A 19,852-nucleotide genomic window follows, 5' to 3' on the forward strand; every position below is an offset into this window, starting at 1 on the left:
TTGACAGTGCAAAGGTACAAAGGTAACCTTAAACCTGCCGTATTATTAGCACAATAATAATTGTGAGTACTGGAAAGCTTCTTTGTAGACAACATTCTCAGCGTGTCCCTCAGGTGCAAAGAACCCCAAAGTGCATTAGATGATTCTGGCGATGACATGGCCTCCTCGGGGCACCCTGAAGCCATGACAGAATAGTGGAGGAGTGGATGCTTGATTAAAGAAAACATGACACGCAGTCTGCAGGATTCAAACTCGGAGTCCTTTGTTGAAAGGCAAGTTTGCTAAGCACAGCTTCTTTGTGGATAGATCGCACTGAAGTAGCCCTTGCCAGAATTACACAGGGCAGAAAACCTGACTCATGGGTATTGTGGCTTGTGGGTCCCAAAAGCACTTTCAGAGGTTGCCCTCTTTTGGGTTACCGTCAAAACCCCAACTAGATACAGAAAAGGGCCTTGAATAATCTTTATAAAATAAAAGGTTTATTTTAACAAAAGGCTCTGCAAAGCACAAAGCTCCTAAGACCACAAAGGAATTGCCTGAGAAGATAAGACAATCCACAGATTTAACTCAGTTGGAATCCCAATTAATTTTACTGAATCAGCCCGCAATCTAGGAGTTACCTTTGACTCTAGCATGTCATTTAAAGCGCATATTACAAAGTTGTCCAAATCATGTTTCTTCCATCTTAAAAATGTTAGGAAATTAAGGCGCTTTCTAAATAAACAGGATTCTGAGAAATTAATTCATGCATTTATCTCTAGTAGGATTGACTACTGCAATGCGGTGTTCACTGGATGTTCAAAATGTTCTTTATACAGCCTCTAGTTAATCCAAAATGCGGCTGCAAGAATTATTACAAGAACAAGAAAATACAAACACATCACTCCAGTTCTTAAATCCTTACACTGGCTCCCGGTTAAGTTTAGGGCAGATTTCAAATTCCTTCTTTTAACATATAAAGCATTAAATGGCCGAGGTCCAGCTTACTTGTCTGAACTTATCATGTCTTACAAACCTGAGCGCACATTAAGATCTCAAGATGCTGGTCTGCTTATGGTTCCAAGGATTAATAAAATAACAGTGGGAGGTCGAGCTTTTAGTTACAGGCCCCCTAAACTGTGGAATGGTCTGCCTGCTACTATAAGAGATGCCCCTTCGGTCTCAGCTTTTAAATCATGGCTGAAGACTCACTACTTCAGTTTAGCACACCCTGACTAGAGCTGCTGATTAACTGTACAGACTGCATCTCTGTTCTTAGTCATTAGCACTAAAACATAAGTAACATGATAGTTAGAATTTGTTACTAACCCTCACCTATTCTGTTTCTCTTCTCGGTACTCAGATGTGGCACTTGGTGCCATGGCCCACCTGCCAAGTTGTTTTGCCTGTCTAAGGTAAAGTCATCCCTGATGGAGGATCACAGGAATCGTGAGAAAGAGGAGTCCTTTCATCGGATTGGCTGGCCCAGCGCTGTTTCAGCAGTGGAATGGCCAAATGGGGGAGGCAGCTTGATGGATGAGGTCTCCAGGAGTCTAAAATTATCTAAATCTTATTATGTGATATCATCTACTGTTAAATTCTGCTCCGTACTTCTAAAAATTTTTAAATTTTTTTATTGAGGATTTGTTCTGTTTTGTGTATTGTATTGTATTGGCCCCCTTCTTTTGACACCCACTGCACGCCCAACCTACCTGGAAAGGGGTCTCTCTTTGAACTGCCTTTCCCAAGGTTTCTTCCATTTTTCCCTACTAGGTTTTTTTTTGGGGGGGGGGGAGTTTTTCCTTGTCTTCTTAGAGAGTCAAGGCTGGGGGGCTGTCAAGAGGCAGGGTCTGTTAAAGCCCATTGCGGCACTTCCTGTGTGATTTTGGGCTATACAAAAATAGTACTGTATTGTACAGTGAACACAATGAGTCCCAAAACAGAATCCGAAGGCGAAAACCAAAAACAGAGCACAGGTTCAAAAAAATCCAGGAAATCACAAAGCAAAAGCAAAAAGCACAGTAAATACAAGAAACCCTCCACTCCCTAGCACATTTGAAATGAACCACCAGGAACTATGGAAGGTCCTCTGATACAGTACAGTATATAGGCTGGAGGGCAGTACCTGGGGGTGATTGGCAGGTGGGACCACCCACAAAACACATGGGACATAATCTAGGCATTTTCCAGTTACAAATAAACACAAAGAAAAATGTACACAATAAGCAAAAGAAATATTAATATAAATAAATGATACAAGAGACCAGAAACACAACTTTGAACCCCAGCTACGGGAGAAATGCGGGCTGAAACTTGACAATGGGGAGAAGAAGTTGGGTGACAAGTTTTAATTCAGTGGCTTGCTAAACAAAGCGGAGCATAAAGAACAAACAAACTGAGATTATCCTTTACGGTTATCAAGATTTTGACAAAGCTTTTGATAAGGCGCCACATGTGTCATACTGATAGAAGTGGGAGTTCAAAGTGCAATGTGGAGAAGCAAAGGCTTATGGGGAGAGAAACCTGATCAGGCTGAGCAGCAGCCATCATAGCAGTGGCACTGAGGACAGAGAAACTCTCATCTCACCTGCATGTCCACCTAAAATCAGGAGAGATTAAAAGTGGCGTCCATCAGGGGGCAGTGCTGGGCCTGCTGCTCTTTTTATTATACAAGAAAATAAGAATAGATTATGATTAACTACCAGCGGCACCTGCCATTGCCCAGCTAAGTAATTCTAAGGCAGAACTATCTAACTTGTATCTGGCAATGGAAGACAGTAAATTAATTTATTTCAGGGCTCATAATCTGGGAAAAAGGCAACATTCTTTAGTCTCACTAGTAAAAAAGACAGGTACCCCCAGGGGCAAATTTTGGGTTTCAAAGTAGTCCAGTGATTCTCCCTGACAAAGTAGAATTTGTTTACAAAATGTGTGTTGTGAATGGACCAAAGGTGTGGCACAGTAAAGAACAAACACACACAGACATTAATTATATATATATAAGATTAATTATATTTACTGTATATAGTTCTTTTATAACATTTTCAAAACACTTTACATTGACAGCAGGGAGCCCCTTCAACTTACTGATTTCCTTATTTAATGAGCTTCCACCTCCACTCATCTATTGGTAAGCTTCATCCACTTCCTCCTGACTCTGGCTCCCCAAGTAGTGGCCGCCGGCTCCTCTTATAGGAGGGACCGGGAAGGACTCCAGGTGTCCAACAACCTTCTTCTGGGTGTGGCAGAAGTGCTGCTAAACAGGACTTGGTAGACATCTAGGCACCCCCTGGCAAAGGCCACGGGCCCCAGCAGGGTTGAGCTTCCATGCTCCAAACCTGTGGCCCCACTTCAAGCCAGGGGAGCTGCCCTCTAGCATACTAGGGGAGATAATGTCCAGAATTAGCTCTCTCTAATGGAACTTCCACTATCGAGGTGTCTCGGTAAGGGCCCCGGCCGTTCACCACAATACAGAAGTATAGAATATATTCAATAGTAGTCATACCGGAGGCATTCTAATACAGGGGTGGCCAACTCTGATCTTGCAGGGCCACTGTGGCTACAGGTTTTCATGCTAAATATTTTCTTAAATAGTGACTCGTTTTTGCTACTAATTAACTTCATTTAATTTATTTGCTATTTAATACTCTGACCCTTTAAACTCTGACCCTTTAAATCAGCTCCGGTTTCCTCCCACAGTCCAAAGACATCCAGGTTAGGTGCACTGGCGATCCTAAACTGTCCTTAGTGTGTGCTTGGTGTGTGTGTCCTGTGGTGGGCTGGCGCCCTGCCTGGGATTTGTTCCTGCCTTGCGCCAAATTAAAATCAAGGCAACGTGGTCTATGCTGTTAGCATTATCCATCCATCCATCCATTATCCAACCCGCTATATCCTAACTACAGGGTCACAGGGGTCTGCTGGAGCCAATCCCAGCCAACACAGGGCGCAAGGCAGGAAACAAACCCCAGGCAGGGCGCCAGCCCACTGCAGGCTGTTAGCATTAGTCACCAGTTAATCATGGAGAAAGGGGCTGGAATTCAAACCTCCAGGATCTGAGTTTCATATCCCTACTCTATTATCTAGTGACCTCCATCCTCCCATGCGTCCATATTGAGCTTCTCTCCAGTCCTCATTTATTTGATTTGTGCCCTAAAGGAGACTCGCAGCTGTGTTGCTTTGTAGGAAGGCAGAAAAACAAAAGGAAGGACCAGGGGCCTCGTGTAGAAACAGTACGTACGCACAAAACTGTTGTGTATGCCTATTTCAAAGCACCAACTAAAGTTGGTGTAACACTGTGCACAATTTCACGGCATGCGTACGCACGTTTCTGCTTGTTTTCCTTTTTGTGTGTACTCAGTGTTTTAGTGTGAATTCTACCCAAGGTGTTATACATGAGGCCCCAAGGAGATGGAGATGGTAGAAGTCAATAGTGACTCAAAGTGACAGGTGTGACAATTTATGAGGGGCAAGAAATGGAGGTAGAAAGGTCCTGGGGCCTCGTGTATAAACAGTGCGCACGCCCATTTCCACACTCACATCGAGATGTATATAAAAACTAAACTTGGCATAACGCTATGCACATTTTCATGGCAGCGCACCCCCTTGCATACGCACGTTTCTGCTCAGTTTTGCAAACAGGTGGCCCCCAGCGTCAAAGCAGTGCTACTGTTTCTGTGTGGTCTCCCTTTCTTTCTTAGATTTGCTGAAGTTAATTGCGTATCGTTTACAAATTTAAATGCTGCTTTAAATATCTTCCAGGCTGCGATGTCACAACAATGTGTCAACTTTCTGGTGTCACATGATTATTATGAAATATTTCTCCCACTTAAAAACTTTGTCCAGATGAACAGAATCAAATTTCTAGGATGATATTGTAATGTTTTATTTTGTAATGGTGGCAAACTCAATGACCGCCCCAGACAACAAAATCTCTAGCTACATCACTGGGTTCACCTCATAGGAAAAATATTTTGTCGTCCATTTCTCCTGTAATCCTCAATACTGTGCATCCAGCTTGCGCAATTCATAGAGAAAGATATTTTGACTTATCTCGTTTAAACTGCAAATTAAAATGGTTTAGTTCACAAATCTAATGAGGCACGGTTGCCAGAGTTATAAGATGGTTCCCAACAGAAAGACTTGTCTAACCTGCCCAATTCCTAAAAGAGCACAAACTAAAGTGAATTTCATGCTAAAATGCTCTTAATCTGAACCAGGCCTTTCCAACCAACAAACAAAACAAACAAATCTGGCAACGCACTAGAAAAGGAGGAGGAGGAGGAGGAGAAGGAGAAGGAGGAGCATGCGCCGTTACAGCACATTGCCGCACCCACCACACGACAAACCAGCTAGAAGAGGCACAAGTGCAAACTAGAACTGCCATCTAGTGGATAAATGAAACATTGCAGCTTATGGGAGCCGCTCTGTGTCCACAGTCTCTGTAGCAGCTTATCCATCCATCCATTTTCCAACCCACTAAATCTGAACACAGGGTCACGGGGGTCGGCTGGAGCCAATCCCAGCCAACACAGGGCACATGGCAGGAACCAATCCCGGGCAGGGTGCCAACATATTCATTATGTGAATATCTATACAGTACACGAGTACACCTCCACAAAGACCTGACAATATTTATTGTAGTTCACTGATCAGATCACAGGCGGACCAAACTTCGTGGCGGGCATCCCTGTTGTAGAGTTTCCTACTCGGAGAACATTAGCCATGTGTTTTGTGGAACAGAAGTGATTTAAACTTAACACTTATTCCAATTTATTTCTATACATCCATCCTCTTCCGCTTCTCCGAGGTCGGGTCGCGGGGGCAGCAGCTTGAGCAGAGATGCCCAGACTTCCCTCTCCCCGGCCACTTCTTCTTCTAGCTCTCCCGGGAGAATCCCAAGGCGTTCCCAGGCCAGAGACATAGTCCCTCCAGAGTGTCCTGGGTCTTCCCTGGGGCCTCCTCCCGGTTGGACATACCCAGAACATTTCACCAGTGAGGCGTCCAGGAGGCATCCTGATCAGATGCCCGAGCCACCTCATCTGACCCCTCTCGCTGTGGAGGAGCAGTGGCTCTACTCTGAACTTCTCACCTTATCTTTAAGGGAAAGCCCAGACACCCTGCGGAGGAAACTCATTTCAGCCGCTTATATTCGCAATCTCGTTCTTTCGGTCACTACCTATAGCTCATGACCATAGGTGAGGGTAGGAGCGTAGATCGACTGGTAAATTAAGAGCTTTGCCTTACGGCTCAGCTCCTTTTTCACCACGACAGACCAATGCAGTGCTGGGACTGATAAGCAGGGATGATGAAACAGCATACAGAGATGAGGTGGAACGGCTGTCTGCATGGTGTGAAGACAACAATCTATCTCTCAATGTCGACAAGACAAAAGAGATAATCGTGGACTTCAGAAAATCACGTCCTGCCCACATCCCACTCAGCATCAACGGTTTAGATGTGGAGACTGTTAGGAGTACCAAGTTCCTCGGTGTGCACAAAGCTGAGGAACTTACATGGACACATAACACCTCATCACTAATCAAGAAAGCCCAGCAGAGACTACACTTCCTGAGGCGACTGAAGCGAGCAAGTCTTCCCCCTTCCATCCTCACCATGTTCTACTGAGGCACCGTTGAGAGTGTTCTGACCAGCTACATCACTGTCTGGTATGGCAACTGCAACATATCCGACCGCAGGCACCTGCAAAGGATAGTGAAGACAGCAGAGAACGTTATTGGGGTGCCTCTCCCTTCACTACAGGACATATTTTATAAACGCAGTGTACGCAAGGCCTGCCTCACGTGGACTTTTCACACTTCTGCCATCCAAGAGAAGATACTGCAGCATCAAAGCCTGATCTGCCAGGCTGCAGGAGAGTTTTTTAACCCCCAAGCTGTTAGACTCCTTAACACCAGGCTGCCCCCTGGGACCTTCCGCATGGCCTCAACCACCTACCTCTAAAACCACAACTTTTATACATGCCAGCCACTGTCCTGTAAAGACGAGTGTGCAGGGAGAGAAGAACTGAAAATCTCATACTGATCTTTAAGGATTTTGACACTCTTGATATCCTTCTGCTGTGAAACATTCTGACCTGTCATTGTTTACACATCTTAAATAACTATTATCATACACTGATCACTTCTGTATTATCTATATCTATTATTTATTATTTATTTATTATATTGCATATCTTGCACATCAATATTGCTGCTACTTCTTTGTCTTTGTCTTGTTTTTGCACAATGTCTTGTCTTGTTTGTGTTTTCATTTTAAATTAAAATTTTTAATTCTATTTTTCATTTATTATTTACACGTCATGTTGTTACACTGTGGACCCTGAGCTTCGCAATTTCGTCTATCTGTATACTTGTATATGGCTGAGATGACAATAAAGTTCACTTTAACTTTGACTTGACTCATTACTGCGGATGCCGCACCGATCCGCCTGTCGATCTCACGCTCCATTCTTCCCTCACTCGTGAACAAGACCCAGAGATACTTGAACTCCTCCACTTGAGGCAGGATCTCACTCCCAGCCCTGAGAGGGCACTGCACCCTTTTCCGGCTGAGGACCATGGTCTCGGATTTGTAGGTGCCGATTCCCATCCCAGCAGCTTCACACTCAGCTGCGAACCGATCCAGAGAGAGCTGAAGATCACGGCCTGATGAAGCAAACAGGACAACATCATCTGCAAAAAGCAGTGACCCAATCCTGAGCCCACCAAACCGGACCCCCTCAACACCCTGGCTGCGCCTAGAAATTCTGTCCATAAAAGTTATGAGCAGAATCGGTGACAAAGGGCAGCCCTGGCGGAGTCCAACTCTCACTGGAAATGGGTTCGACTTACTGCCGGCAATGCAGACCAAGCTCTGGCACCGATCGTACAGGGACTGAACAGCCCTTATCAGGGGGTCCGGTACCCCATACTCCCGGAGTACTCCCCACAGGATTCCCTGAGGGACACGGTCGAACGCCTTTTCCAAGTCCACAAAACACATGTAGACTGGTTGGGCAAACTCCCATGCACCCTCCAGGACTCTGCTAAGGGTGTAGAGCTGGTCCACTGTTCCGCGACCAGGACGAAAACCACACTGTTCCTCCTGAATCCGAGGTTCGACTATCTGATGGACCCTCCCCTCCAGGACCCCCGAATAGACTTTTCCAGGGAGGCTGAGGAGTGTGATCCCTCTGTAGTTGGAACACACCCTCCGGTCCCCCTTCTTAAAGAGGGGGACCACCACCCCGGTCTGCCAATCCAGAGGCACTGTCCCTGATGTCCATGCGATGCTGCAGAGATGTGTCAACCAAGACAGCCCTACAACATCCAGAGCCTTGAGGAACTCCGGGTGTATCTCATCCACCCCGGGGGCCCTGCCACCAAAGAGTGTTTTGACCACCTCGGTGACCTCAGTCCCAGAGATGGGGGAGCCCACCTCTGAGTCCCCAGGCTCTGCTTCCTCATTTGAAGGCATGTTAGTGGGATTGAGGAGGTCTTCGAAGTACTCCCCCCACCGACCCACAACGTCCCGAGTCGAGGTCAGCAGCGCACCATCCCCACCATATACAGTGTTGACACTGCACTGCTTCCCCCTCCTGAGATGCCGGACCAGAATCTCCTCGAAGCCGTCTGAAAGTCGTTCTCCATGGCCTCCCCAAACTCCTCCCACGCCCGAGTTTTTGCCTCAGCAACCACTGAAGCCGCATTCCGTTTGGCCTGCCAGTACCTATTAGCTGCCTCCAGAGTCCCACAGGACAAAAGGGACCGGTAGGACTCCTTCTTCAGCTTGACAGCATCCCTCACCGCCGGTGTCCACCAACGTGTTCGGGGATTGCCGCCACGACAGGTACTGACCACCTTATGGCCACAGTCAGCCGCCTCAACAATAGAGGCATGGAACATGGCCCATTCGGACTCAATGTCCCCCACCTCCCTCGGGACATGGTCAGCTACTTCTGACAGGGGGCTCTGCCAGACGTTCCCAGCAGACCCTCACAACACGTTTGGGCCTACCAGGCCTGACCGGCATCCTCCCCCACCATCGGAGCCAACTCACCACCAGGTGGTGATCAGTTGACAGCTCCGCCCCTCTCTTCACCCGAGTGTCCAAGACATGTGGCCGCAAGTCCGACGACACGACCACAAAGTCGATCATCGAACTGAGGCCTAGGGTGTCCTGGTGCCAAGTGCACATATGAACACCCCTATGCTTGAACATGGTGTTCGTTATGGACAATCAGTGACGAGCACAGAAGTCCAATAACAAAACACCACTCTGGTTCAGATCGGGGGGGCCATTCCTCCCAATCACACCCTTCCAAGTCTCACTGTCATTGCCCACGTGAGCATTGAAGTCTCCCAGCAGAATGATGGAGTCCCCAGAAGGTATGCCCTCTAGCACCCCCTCTAGGGACTCCAAAAAGGGTGGGTACTCCGAACTGCTGTTCAGCGCATACACACAAACAACAGTTAGGACCCGTCCACCCACCCGACAGCGGAGGTAGGCTACCCTCTCATCCACCGGGGTAAACCCCAATGAACAGGCTCCAAGTCGGGGTGCAACAAGTATACCCACACCCGCTCGGCGCCTCTCACCGGGGGCAACTCCAGAGTGGTACAGAGTCCAGCCCCTCTCAAGGAGATTGGTTCCAGAGTCCAAGCTGTGTGTCGAGGTGAGCCCAACTGTATCTAGCCGGAACCTCTCGACCTCGCGCACTAGCTCAGGCTCCTTCCCCTTCAGAGAGGTGACATTCCACGTCCCAAGAGCCAGCTTCTGTAGCCGAGGATCGGACCACCAAGGTCCCCGCCTTCGCCCACCACCCAACTCACACTGCACCCGACCTCCTTGGCCTGTCTCATAGGTGGTGAGCCCATGGGAAGGGGGACCCACGTTGCTTCTTCGGGCTGTGCCCGGCTGAGCCCCATGGGTGCAGGCCTGGCCACCAGGCACTCGCCATCGAGCCCCACCTCCAGGCCTGGCTCCAGAGGGGAGCCCCGGTGACCCGCGTCCGGGCAAGGGAAAACGCCGTCCAAATTTTTTATTCATCATAGGAGGTCTGCTGAACCGCACTTTGTCTCATCCCTCACCTAGGACCAGTTTGCCTTGGGTGACCCTACCAGGGGCATAAAGCCCCGGACAACAGAGCTCCTAGGATCATTGGGACACACAAACCCCTCCACCGCGATAAGGTGGCGGTTCGAGGAGGGGCGTTTATTTCTAAAGATTTTTTTAATATAAATAGTTCATGGTGCATATGCACAGGTTTAAATGGAGACACATTAGCTGGAGTGCTGCTGCATTTCATTATTAACTAAAGTCTGGATAAGAAAATCAGCAACAATGAAAAGTTAAATGCAGCTGCTGAAAACTAAAATTGGCAATTAAGGGTTCTGGACTATAATAAGCAAGATTACTCAAATTAAGCCCAAAAACATATTACTTTAGTAGTAAACTAGCCGTCCCCCACAGCTTAGCCCACATATTAGTGAAAAAGGACAGTGAGGAGGGCCACACCCCTGACACCACGCTTCCCCCTCCCCTCGGCCCGCTGCGATTAGCTCGAATAAATCAGAACCACAAGCAAACTCTGATACTTAGCGCGATGAGAGAAGTCGCAAAATGTTCAAGCAAATTATAGGAAAAAACCTGATCTAGATAGATAGATAGATAGATAGATAGATAGATAGATAGATAGATAGATAGATAGATAGATAGATAGATAGATAGATAGATAGATAGATAGATAGATAGATACTTTATTAATCCCAATGGGAAATTCACATTCTAAATCCATTAAGTAGTTCTCTTGTGAAAAGCGGACAGACAGACAGACATACAGACGTTGGATTTTATATACAGAGAGATAAATGGGTTTTAATTAAGAAATTGGTTGAAGTGAAAACCAGAAGCCGCTGCGGACCTCCAGGACTGTAACTAAAATTACATTTATAATAATAATAATAATAATAGTTCTTTACATTTACATTGTGCTTTTCTCACTACTCAAAGCACTTTACATAGTGAGTTTGGAGCCCCTCCAACCACCTGAAATGTGCAGCACTCACCTGGATGATGTGACAGTAATGTTTTTTTGCGCCATTTCATTCACCACACATTAGCTGTTAGCTGGTGAAGTAGTGAGAGAGAGCCAATCAGAGACAGGGAATGATTAGGGGGCCAGAATAACAGGTCACGGAGGGCAATTTAGCTCAGACATCGGGATACCCCCGGCTGTTTAAGTAGGATGCCCAGGGATCTTTTGTGAGTCAGGACCTCGGTTTTACATCTCATCCTAAGAATGGGGCCATTTTTACAGCACGGTGTGCCCATCACAGCACTGGGGCATTGGGATCCGCACTCAGCCCACAGGATAGGTGCCCCCTACTGGCCTCTTCCAGCAGCAACCCAAGCTTTTCCTTGATGGTCTCCCATCCAAGTACTGGCAGAGCCCAAACACGCTGAGCTTCAGGCGGGTGATCTGTTCAAAGATTATGCAGTAAAAGCAACTTAGATTTAATATTCAATATTTTACTATGCTGTTATAGTTAAATATAAAATAAAACAAATTAAATAAATAGAGTTAAATACCAAGATTCATTATCAGCATGGGCTGAGTTCAAATTAGGAAACTGGCAGGAATGAAAACCTTTGCTACTGCGGCCCTCCAGGACCGAGACTGAGGACCCCTGTGCTACATCGATAATGTTCAGGTGCCCAGGATGGTAGATCGGTGGGGTGGCAGCGCTACCCACTCTGCCACTGATTCACTTGAACGGGATGTGGGGCTGCAGAACAGATGCAAACATTGATATTCAAGACAGCATTCCATTAATTAACAAGACACGTCCTAGAAAGAAACCAAACCTCGAGATAACAGCCTAGTAAAGTATTGAATATTAAGGCTAAGTCGCCTCTGCTGAGTAATCTTTGATCCAACGGCTTTCCACAAGTTTAATCAACTGAAATTCTTACACGTTACATTGGCATGTGTGCTACGTGAAGTAGAGTTGTTATTTGATAGCAGACGTCATTATTGACACTGAAACTACAAACACACATCGGACCGAGTCAACTGCTAGCCGACGGCTGCCTTTAACTTCTTTATAATGCAAACTTAAACTGCGCTCACACAAACGCTACGCCAACCCGCACAATCACCACCTGGTCAGGTGCGGACAGCACAACGTGAACTCGAGACCCTCACTGACGGCCCAGACGGAGGGCAGAGGGAACATGAAAATGGCCGGAGGTCCCCTGTTAGAACTCTGAGTGACAGTTGATTCGAGTTCTCATTTTCTTTGTCTTTATAAATTTGCTTTGTCCCTTTTTGTTAATGACATTGTGTTTGTTTGTTTCTTTTCAGGTGTTATTTTCAGTCATTGTGTTCTCTTTTGATATTTGTGCTTCTTTCAGTTTCCTGCTTGTTCAGTTTTAATCTCCTGTGTTCCTTGACTGAGGGGATGGAGGCTCCTTATTACAGGGGGGCTGCTAACAGGGCTGTAGTTGCTTAAAGCAGGGAGATCTCAAAGTCGAGCTTCACAGGAAAAGAAGAGAAGATCAATTAGAAAAATCCCCAAAACAAGACAAGGAAAACCTTCAAACAAAAGAGCTAAACTAAGAATATTCAGAAAGGTCTCACGCTTTACCTGACTGATAGCCTCAGAGCAGGGAGCCAAGGCGGCAGGGTGTGGACCCCCAACGCCCCGCGGTCAGATGGGAGACAGAAATGATCAGTTTGTGTCTCTTACTTACCCCATGTTGTTTGTAGCAATGGCTGAAGAGAAGTTTTAATCTCATGTTTTCACGGACAACTGAGGCCATCAAATTACCAAAACAATGGGCTGGAATGAAGACCCAACCTGAACAAAAGCAAAGCAGAATCAAAATGTCCAGGAAAAGAAAACTCTGATTGCTGGGGCTGCATTGTCTACCTGCCAGGTGCCCAGTCACATGTTCACAATGTCCCAAACACGTCTGTTTTGGCTAAAATATCATTAAACAACGCGCTTCCAGGAAAGTCCTCTCATGACAGGCGGTGGACTCGCGCGTTTGAACTGAAGACCCGCCCCCTGCTCGTTCATTGGTCAGTCCCACCTGCTACGACTTCGGTCAGTTTGCTGTTTTCTTTTTTTTTTGCCTAAACTGCTGTTTCTGTCTGCTGCTCTTTTGTGGCTTTTTAGATTCTTTGAACATCAAGGAATGTGAAGTCGTTGGCGTCTCACGTTAAGAATGGTCATTTTTTGAGTTTGCTGTTGTCATGTATCTGTTTGAAGTGATGCGTGTTTTAGACTTCACTGTTGTTTATTATCACAGCTACATTAGCCCTGGCCTTAAAAATGTGAGGAAAGAAAAAAAAATCTTTATTTGAGACTTTATTTGAGTCCCTGGAGAGGTGGAGATATGAGAGGAGAGGAATGAAGGTCAGTAGAAACAAGACAGAATACATGTGTGTGAATGAGAGGGAGGTTAGAGGAATGGTGAGGATGAGGGGAGTAGAGTTGGCGAAGGTGGATGAGTTTAAATACTTGGGATCAACAGTACAGAGTAATGGGGAGTGTGGAAGAGAAGTGAAGAAGAGAGTGCAGGCAGGGTGGAATGGGTGGAGAAGAGTGTCAGGAGTGATTTGTGACAGATGGGTATCAGCAAGAGTGAAAGTGAAGGTCTACAGGATGGTAGTGAGACCAGCTATGTTACATGAGTTGGAGACGGTGGCACTGACCAGAAAGAAGGAGACAGAGCTGGAGTTAAAGATGCTAAGATTTGCATTGGGTGTGATGAGGATGGACAAGATTAGAAATGAGGACATCAGAGAGTCAGCTCAGGTTGGACGTTTTGGAGTTAAAGTCAGAGAGGCGAGATTGTGTTGGTTTGGACATGTGCAGAGGAGAGATGCTGGGTATATTGAGAGAAGGGTGCTAAGGATAGAGCTGCCAGGTAATAAGAAAAGAGGAAGGCCTAAGAGAAAGTTTACGGATGTGGTGAGAGAGGACATGCAGGTGATGGGGGTAACAGAGCAAGATGACGAGGACAGAAAAATATGGAAGAAGATGATCCGCTGTGGCAACCCCTAACGGGAGCAGCCAAAAAAAGAAGAAGAAGATTGGCTCCGACATTTAGTGGCTGTATTGTCAGCATGTGGTTGCTAAGGGTTCAGCTCTAGATGTCACAATGTGCCACGTCTCTGATGCTACCCTTTATAATTCTGATTATGGATTTGAAACTCTAACAGCTTTGGAGTGTGTGCTTCCAGTCTTACAAGTCTTTTAGTTATCAACGTCTGGTTAACTGCCCTTTTGACAAGATTGAGGATTTAGAATTTCAGTTTTGCCCACAGCTTTTCTGACTTTTGAAATGGACCCGTGCTGTAGTTTTCTGAACATACATGCATTTCCTGGTCCAATTATGTCCGCCATGCAGTAACAAACCTTCATTGGTTAACATGGCCCTTCATGATATCAACATTACAAAGCATGGAATGAGAGATTGAGAATTAAAGAAAAAACGGCTGAAAATACAATCAGGTGCACAGTGGGCCTCATGCTGGTGATCTGAGAGGCTTTCTGGTGCAGAATGTACATTTACTGGGGCAGTTTGACAAACTGCCAATGAAAAACCTGGAAGTACTGGAGTTTTGGCTTGATGACCAATGAATGAGGGGGAGGCGGGCAGTAAAAGGCTTCGTAAATCTCTAAGGTTGGCCCTAACTTGACCAGCCACTTCTGCACTTTGAAATTGTTTAAACGCGTGACTACAGCTTTTAGCAAACCAAAATATAAAATGTCATTTTAAAAAACAATTGTTTGCTGTATTTTGGCGATAACCTGCAGCTGCGTACTCAACAGGATTACAAAGCCTTTTACAGCCTGAAGGGCCTACATTGACCTAAACTGTGGTGTCTACTGCAGCCTTTTGCAGCAGATTATGACTGCACATTGGTGGACTTGCTTCTCCTTGGGGACTTCAGATATCAACTTGGGTCATCCAATTGATTCTTACTGCTTTGTGTCTTAATGGCTGTAATTTGTTATGTGAAATATATAATGTATTAGTTAAGATTTATCCTTTATTACTTGTTTACACTTATTTAGCCTTATACACTTTTAAACTTACACATATTTGTTTACACAATTTCTACACACTGATTCATGACAATGAACTGCTTATGTCAATGGTACATTTCAGAGGACACAGCACACATCCACGTTTCCCTCTTGTTGAAAGTTGCCATCCACTGTAACAGAGAATCCCAGCTCTGCCACCACTTTAGCCAAACTCACAGACCTCAGGTATCATTCAAACCCAAGCTGTGCTGTGATGCTGGTAACCGATTTGTGTGACACACTGCATGGTGAGATTTGTGTGCAGTTCTGGTCACCACACTACAAGAAAGCACTTGAAGCAGTGCAACCAGGTGCATCATGGGACATTGTGACACTGTACTGTGACAGACTCAGAGAAATAAACCTGTTTAGTCTGAGAAGAAGAAACTGTGTGGGGACCTCATCCAGGCCTTCAAAATCCCTACAGGCACTGATGAAGTACTGCGGATCCAGCAGAATTCCTTTAGCTTAAGGCTGAATTGCATACTCGAGGACGTCCATTGAATTTAAGGGGAAGAGCTTTTAGGGCTGAAGTTAGGAAGCACTTCTTTACGCAAAGACATGTGGGAGTTTGGAACAAACTACAGGGGGCAGCACGGTGGCGCAGTGGTAGCACTGCTGCCTCGCAGTTAGGAGACCTGGGTTCACTTTCCGGGTCCTCCCTGCGTGGAGTTTGCATGTTCTCCCCATGTCTGCGTGGGTTTCCTCTGGGCGCTCCGGTTTCCTCCCACAGTCCAAAGACATGCAGGTTAGGTGGATTGGCGATACTCAATTGGCCCTAGTGTGTGTTTGGTGTGTGGGTGTGTTTGTGTGTCCCCTGCGGTGGGTTGGCACCCTGCCCGGAATTGGTTCCTGCCTTGTGCCCTGTGTTGACTGGGATTGGCTCCAGCAGATCCCCGTGACCCTGTGTTCAGATTCAGCGGGTTGGAAAATGGATGGATGGAACAAACTACCAAGACATTGAGTTGTAGGAGAAACCTTGAGAACCTTTAAGAAAAATCTGGATGAGATATGGATACAGCTTAGCTATTATCTAAACAAACGAGCTTGACAGACTGAATGTTCTCCTCTCTCTCTTCTTTCTTTCTTATGTTTCTACATTTCCTTCACACAATCAATGGCTGTTAATTTAGTTAATTAACTTCTACAGCTTGGCTGGCTGACCAAACTCCAGGCATAAAGCTGACCCTGGGCACTGACCAATCCTGCCAATTGAATTTGCCTTTAATTTCTTGCCCATCCCTTGGTGAACATCTCAACTCTCGCACTTGCAGATGAAAACCTCAAAATATGTCCTCTTAGTGATTTGGGAAAAATATACTTTAGTCATTAAGACTTTATTTATGTTAAAAAGATGCATTTCCAGTGCCCTCCATAATGTCTGGGACAAAGTCATGATGTTCTCAGATTTCACCCTCTGCTCCACAGTTTAAAATTACAAATCAGACCATTCAGATGGGATTAAAGTGCACATGGCAGGCATTCATTTAAGAGGATTTGCAAACATTTCAGTCACACAACAATTTATCTACATGAGCCCCCATTTCAGGGCACCATGATGTTTGGGACACAGCGATGGCAGGTCTATTGAAGCAGTTGTCGTATTTAGTAGTTTGTTGCATATCCCACTATAATAACGTCTGAATTGTTTGATTTGTAATTTTAAATTGTGACGCAGAGGGGTAAATCATGGAAAAATCTGTCTGTGCCCCAAACATTATGTATATAAGCTGATGTCCTATTGAAGTCCCACTGATGCAGTTGTTCTATAAAAACTGATCAACAGTTCCCAAACAAAAACTTCTAAATTGACGCTGTGTTTTCCTGAAGTTCTCCACATGTCTGTGTGGATTTTCTTCCCACATCCTTAAAAGGCCCACATGTCGGAAAACAGTGTGCACGAGTGGGCCCGTAATGGCTGTTGTCAAATCCTTGTCAGGTTCTTTCATTGTGCTCAGTGCTGCTGGGAAAGGCTCTTGCACCCTGCAGTCCAGACCTGAATTATGGGGGTTGGAAAATGTCCTCAGGTAGGGGGTCTGCCTAAAACACATGTGGGGTAGCTAACAGGTGGGCCTCAAATGGGCTCTGTCTCATCGTGTGATTGGCCACCCCTCCTTTCATAAGACACACGCCTCAGCTTGACGTCACCAGGGTCACTTTATTTAAAAGTTTTTTGTTTATTTATTTCCTTTGTAAACAAAGTGCACATGAACTACGCTGACCATAATATGCAGTCCCAGTCATCTGCCATCCATTGTCGGTGTTCCTTTGCCCTTTATAACCTCATCTTTTTGATTTATTAAAATTAGTCACTTCAATTAGCAGTAATAGCCACTAGCAACACTAGGTATGTCTTGGCTTATTTTTAAATTACTTCAATGGTATCTTGATTAAACAAGGCATCCATTTCTATTAAAAACGTGAACATTTCTGGGTGTGTCCAGACTTTTGACTGGCAGTGCAAGTCTAACATTAATTCTCTTTTCAGAATGTAAAATAATGGAAGAAATACAATTAAACAATGAGATTTAAAAAACATACACTATTCAACTGCAGTGATTGGGGCCTACAAATGAAATCGGAACATGTGTCATACATACATACCAGTGGCAGCTGCTAGCTTTTGAAACAGGGGAAGCTCATATTAGGCCTTCATCATAAAATTCATTATGTTATTTGTACATAAATTCTGCCCTCCGTTCCTTTTGCAGAAAATGGTCTGTGACCCTGTCGTACCAATTGGCCGTCTTTTCAGGGGACTTAACCAGTTTCCTCTCAATGGCCAGGAGAGCAAGGTTGCTCAAACGATCTTGGCCCATTGTGTTGCGGGTGTATGACTTGACCTGTTTTAAACAGGAGAAGCTCCTCTCTACACCTGCTGATGTAGCGCCAATTGTTGCCACTAACGACAACAGCTTGTATAGCCGAGCCATTGCACTATCCAACTCCATCCATCCATCCATTTTCCAACCCGCTGAATCCGAACACAGGGTCACGGGGGTCTGCTGGAGCCAATCCCAGCCAACACAGGGCACAAGGCAGGGAACCAATCCTGGGCAGGATGCCAACCCACCGCAAGACACACACAAACACACCCACACACCAAGCACACACTAGGGCCAATTTAGAATCACCAATCCACCTAACCTGCATGTCTTTGGACTGTGGGAGGAAACCGGAGCGCCCGGAGGAAACCCACACAGACACGGGGAGAACATGCAAACTCGACGCAGGGAGGACCCGGGAAGCGAACCCGGGTCTCCTAACTGCAAGGCAGCAGCGCTACCACTGTGCCACCGTGCCGCCCCTATCCAACTCCATGTCTTTAAAAAACACCAAGAAATCACACAGCTTACCCCTGCTCCCCTGTAAGTCATGATCTGAATATAGTACTTGAAGTTCAGATCTCAGTCTCCCTGAGTCAAAGAAATGGTCATAACTTTTCAGCACACTTTCAAATGCTGTCAATCAAAAAAGGGGTTCCGCCCTTTAAACAGCTCCTCCAATCATCATGCAGCAGCCCAGCGTCCTGGCCCGCCCACTGCTCCATTCACTCCCAGAGAAGCCGAGCTTCCCTGGAAGTGACGATTTTGGTGCATTTATCCAATCACCGTCCAGCTTTTCTGCAGTGAAAAAAGCTCCTCTGTGCTTGCCCATAGAGCTCCAGTGAAGCTGGGCTTCAGGAGGGTTTAATGCGCTGTGCTGCACGGAAATGTATGACAAGAAAATCGCGTCAAACAATCTACAATAAATACCTGATTCTGAACGAGCTAGTCATGAAGTTGAACGCGTTCTAGCGCACTTTTATTAAAACCAATATAAATACGACAGTGCATATATGAGCATTTATTTTCTGACATAGTAGAGGAAGCGGAGCATCCCTTGTAGTCTTCGAGCAGTCGCCACTGATACATACATACATACATACCTACCTAACGATTGTTCTAATTCAATAACTGTAACAATCAGCTTCTGTAGAACACATCCAGTCTTATCATTTCTGAACGGAATCACTAAACATCGCCACTGGTAAATGACATCTCGCTAAACGAAGGCAGGTGTCGTGATGAAATGAAAGCCCGTAGCAGTAGCGAGTGCCCCCTAAACATGAGCAGCGCTGACCCGGAGTCCCTCGAATCAAGGGTGTGGGTCCAGCGAGCTGCCGCTGCGCACTTCTTCTCCCTTCAAACTCTCCGCTTACGGGAATCGCGACCTTCGCCCTCAGCGTTCGCTCTCGCATTCCCGGCTCATCAGTCCAACCAATCAGCGCCTTGCGCCGCTCGCCACGTGACCGTGTCGTGAAGTTTTGTTGACAGGAACGCTTTGCGGCAGGCGATGTCATTGAGTCGCGCATGCCGAGGAGAAAGCTAAAGCTATGGTGACGAATTTAAAATTGAAAAGGCGTAACCGTAGGGATGTTAAGCACAAGCCAGCGCGACGAGGCTGACCGAACTGTCTTCGTGGGCAATCTGGAGAGCAGAGTAAAAGAAGAAATCCTCTTCGAGCTCTTCCTCCAGGTTTGTATGGCGTACGGAGCCTGTCCAGCCGAGCGCGTTAGTGACAGGCGGCCGTCGCTGTCGAGACGTCCGTGTCAGAATAGCGACAGAGATGTCACCGTGTGTCAGTGAAAGACCCACCTGTGCATGCGAGTTACGAGGCAGCCGCCTTGGGATTGTGACGGAGAGGAAGGCAGGCGCGAGCCGAGGCGTTCGTTTAAACAGTAGCGTTAAACCAGTTTGCAACATTGCATTGCTGTCCATACAACTGGCATA

General features: G+C 46.2%; 2 protein-coding genes across 3 annotated transcripts in view; one reads left to right on the plus strand and one right to left on the minus strand.

Annotated features, from left to right (window-relative positions):
- Window positions 1-19,434, minus strand: part of LOC114641454 (multidrug resistance-associated protein 1-like) — a 164,176-nt gene extending 144,742 nt beyond the window's left edge. Inside the window, exon 1 of the mRNA XM_028790484.2 lies at window positions 19,282-19,434. Within this exon, the coding sequence (XP_028646317.2) occupies window positions 19,282-19,434 (153 nt within the window). The remainder of the gene's footprint in view (window positions 1-19,281) is intronic.
- LOC114641471 (splicing regulator RBM11-like) overlaps window positions 19,393-19,852 on the plus strand; it is a 33,094-nt gene continuing 32,634 nt past the window's right edge. Inside the window, exon 1 of one of the 2 annotated variants that reach the window (XM_028790503.2) lies at window positions 19,393-19,597. In XM_028790503.2, coding sequence (XP_028646336.1) covers window positions 19,496-19,597 — 102 coding nt within the window. In that variant the 5' untranslated portion in view covers window positions 19,393-19,495. The remainder of the gene's footprint in view (window positions 19,598-19,852) is intronic. The other variant, XM_028790502.2, reaches the window with a different exon arrangement.

This window comes from Erpetoichthys calabaricus, chromosome 4 (genome assembly GCF_900747795.2).
Source record: "Erpetoichthys calabaricus chromosome 4, fErpCal1.3, whole genome shotgun sequence".
NCBI classification, from domain to species: Eukaryota; Metazoa; Chordata; class Cladistia; order Polypteriformes; family Polypteridae; genus Erpetoichthys; species Erpetoichthys calabaricus.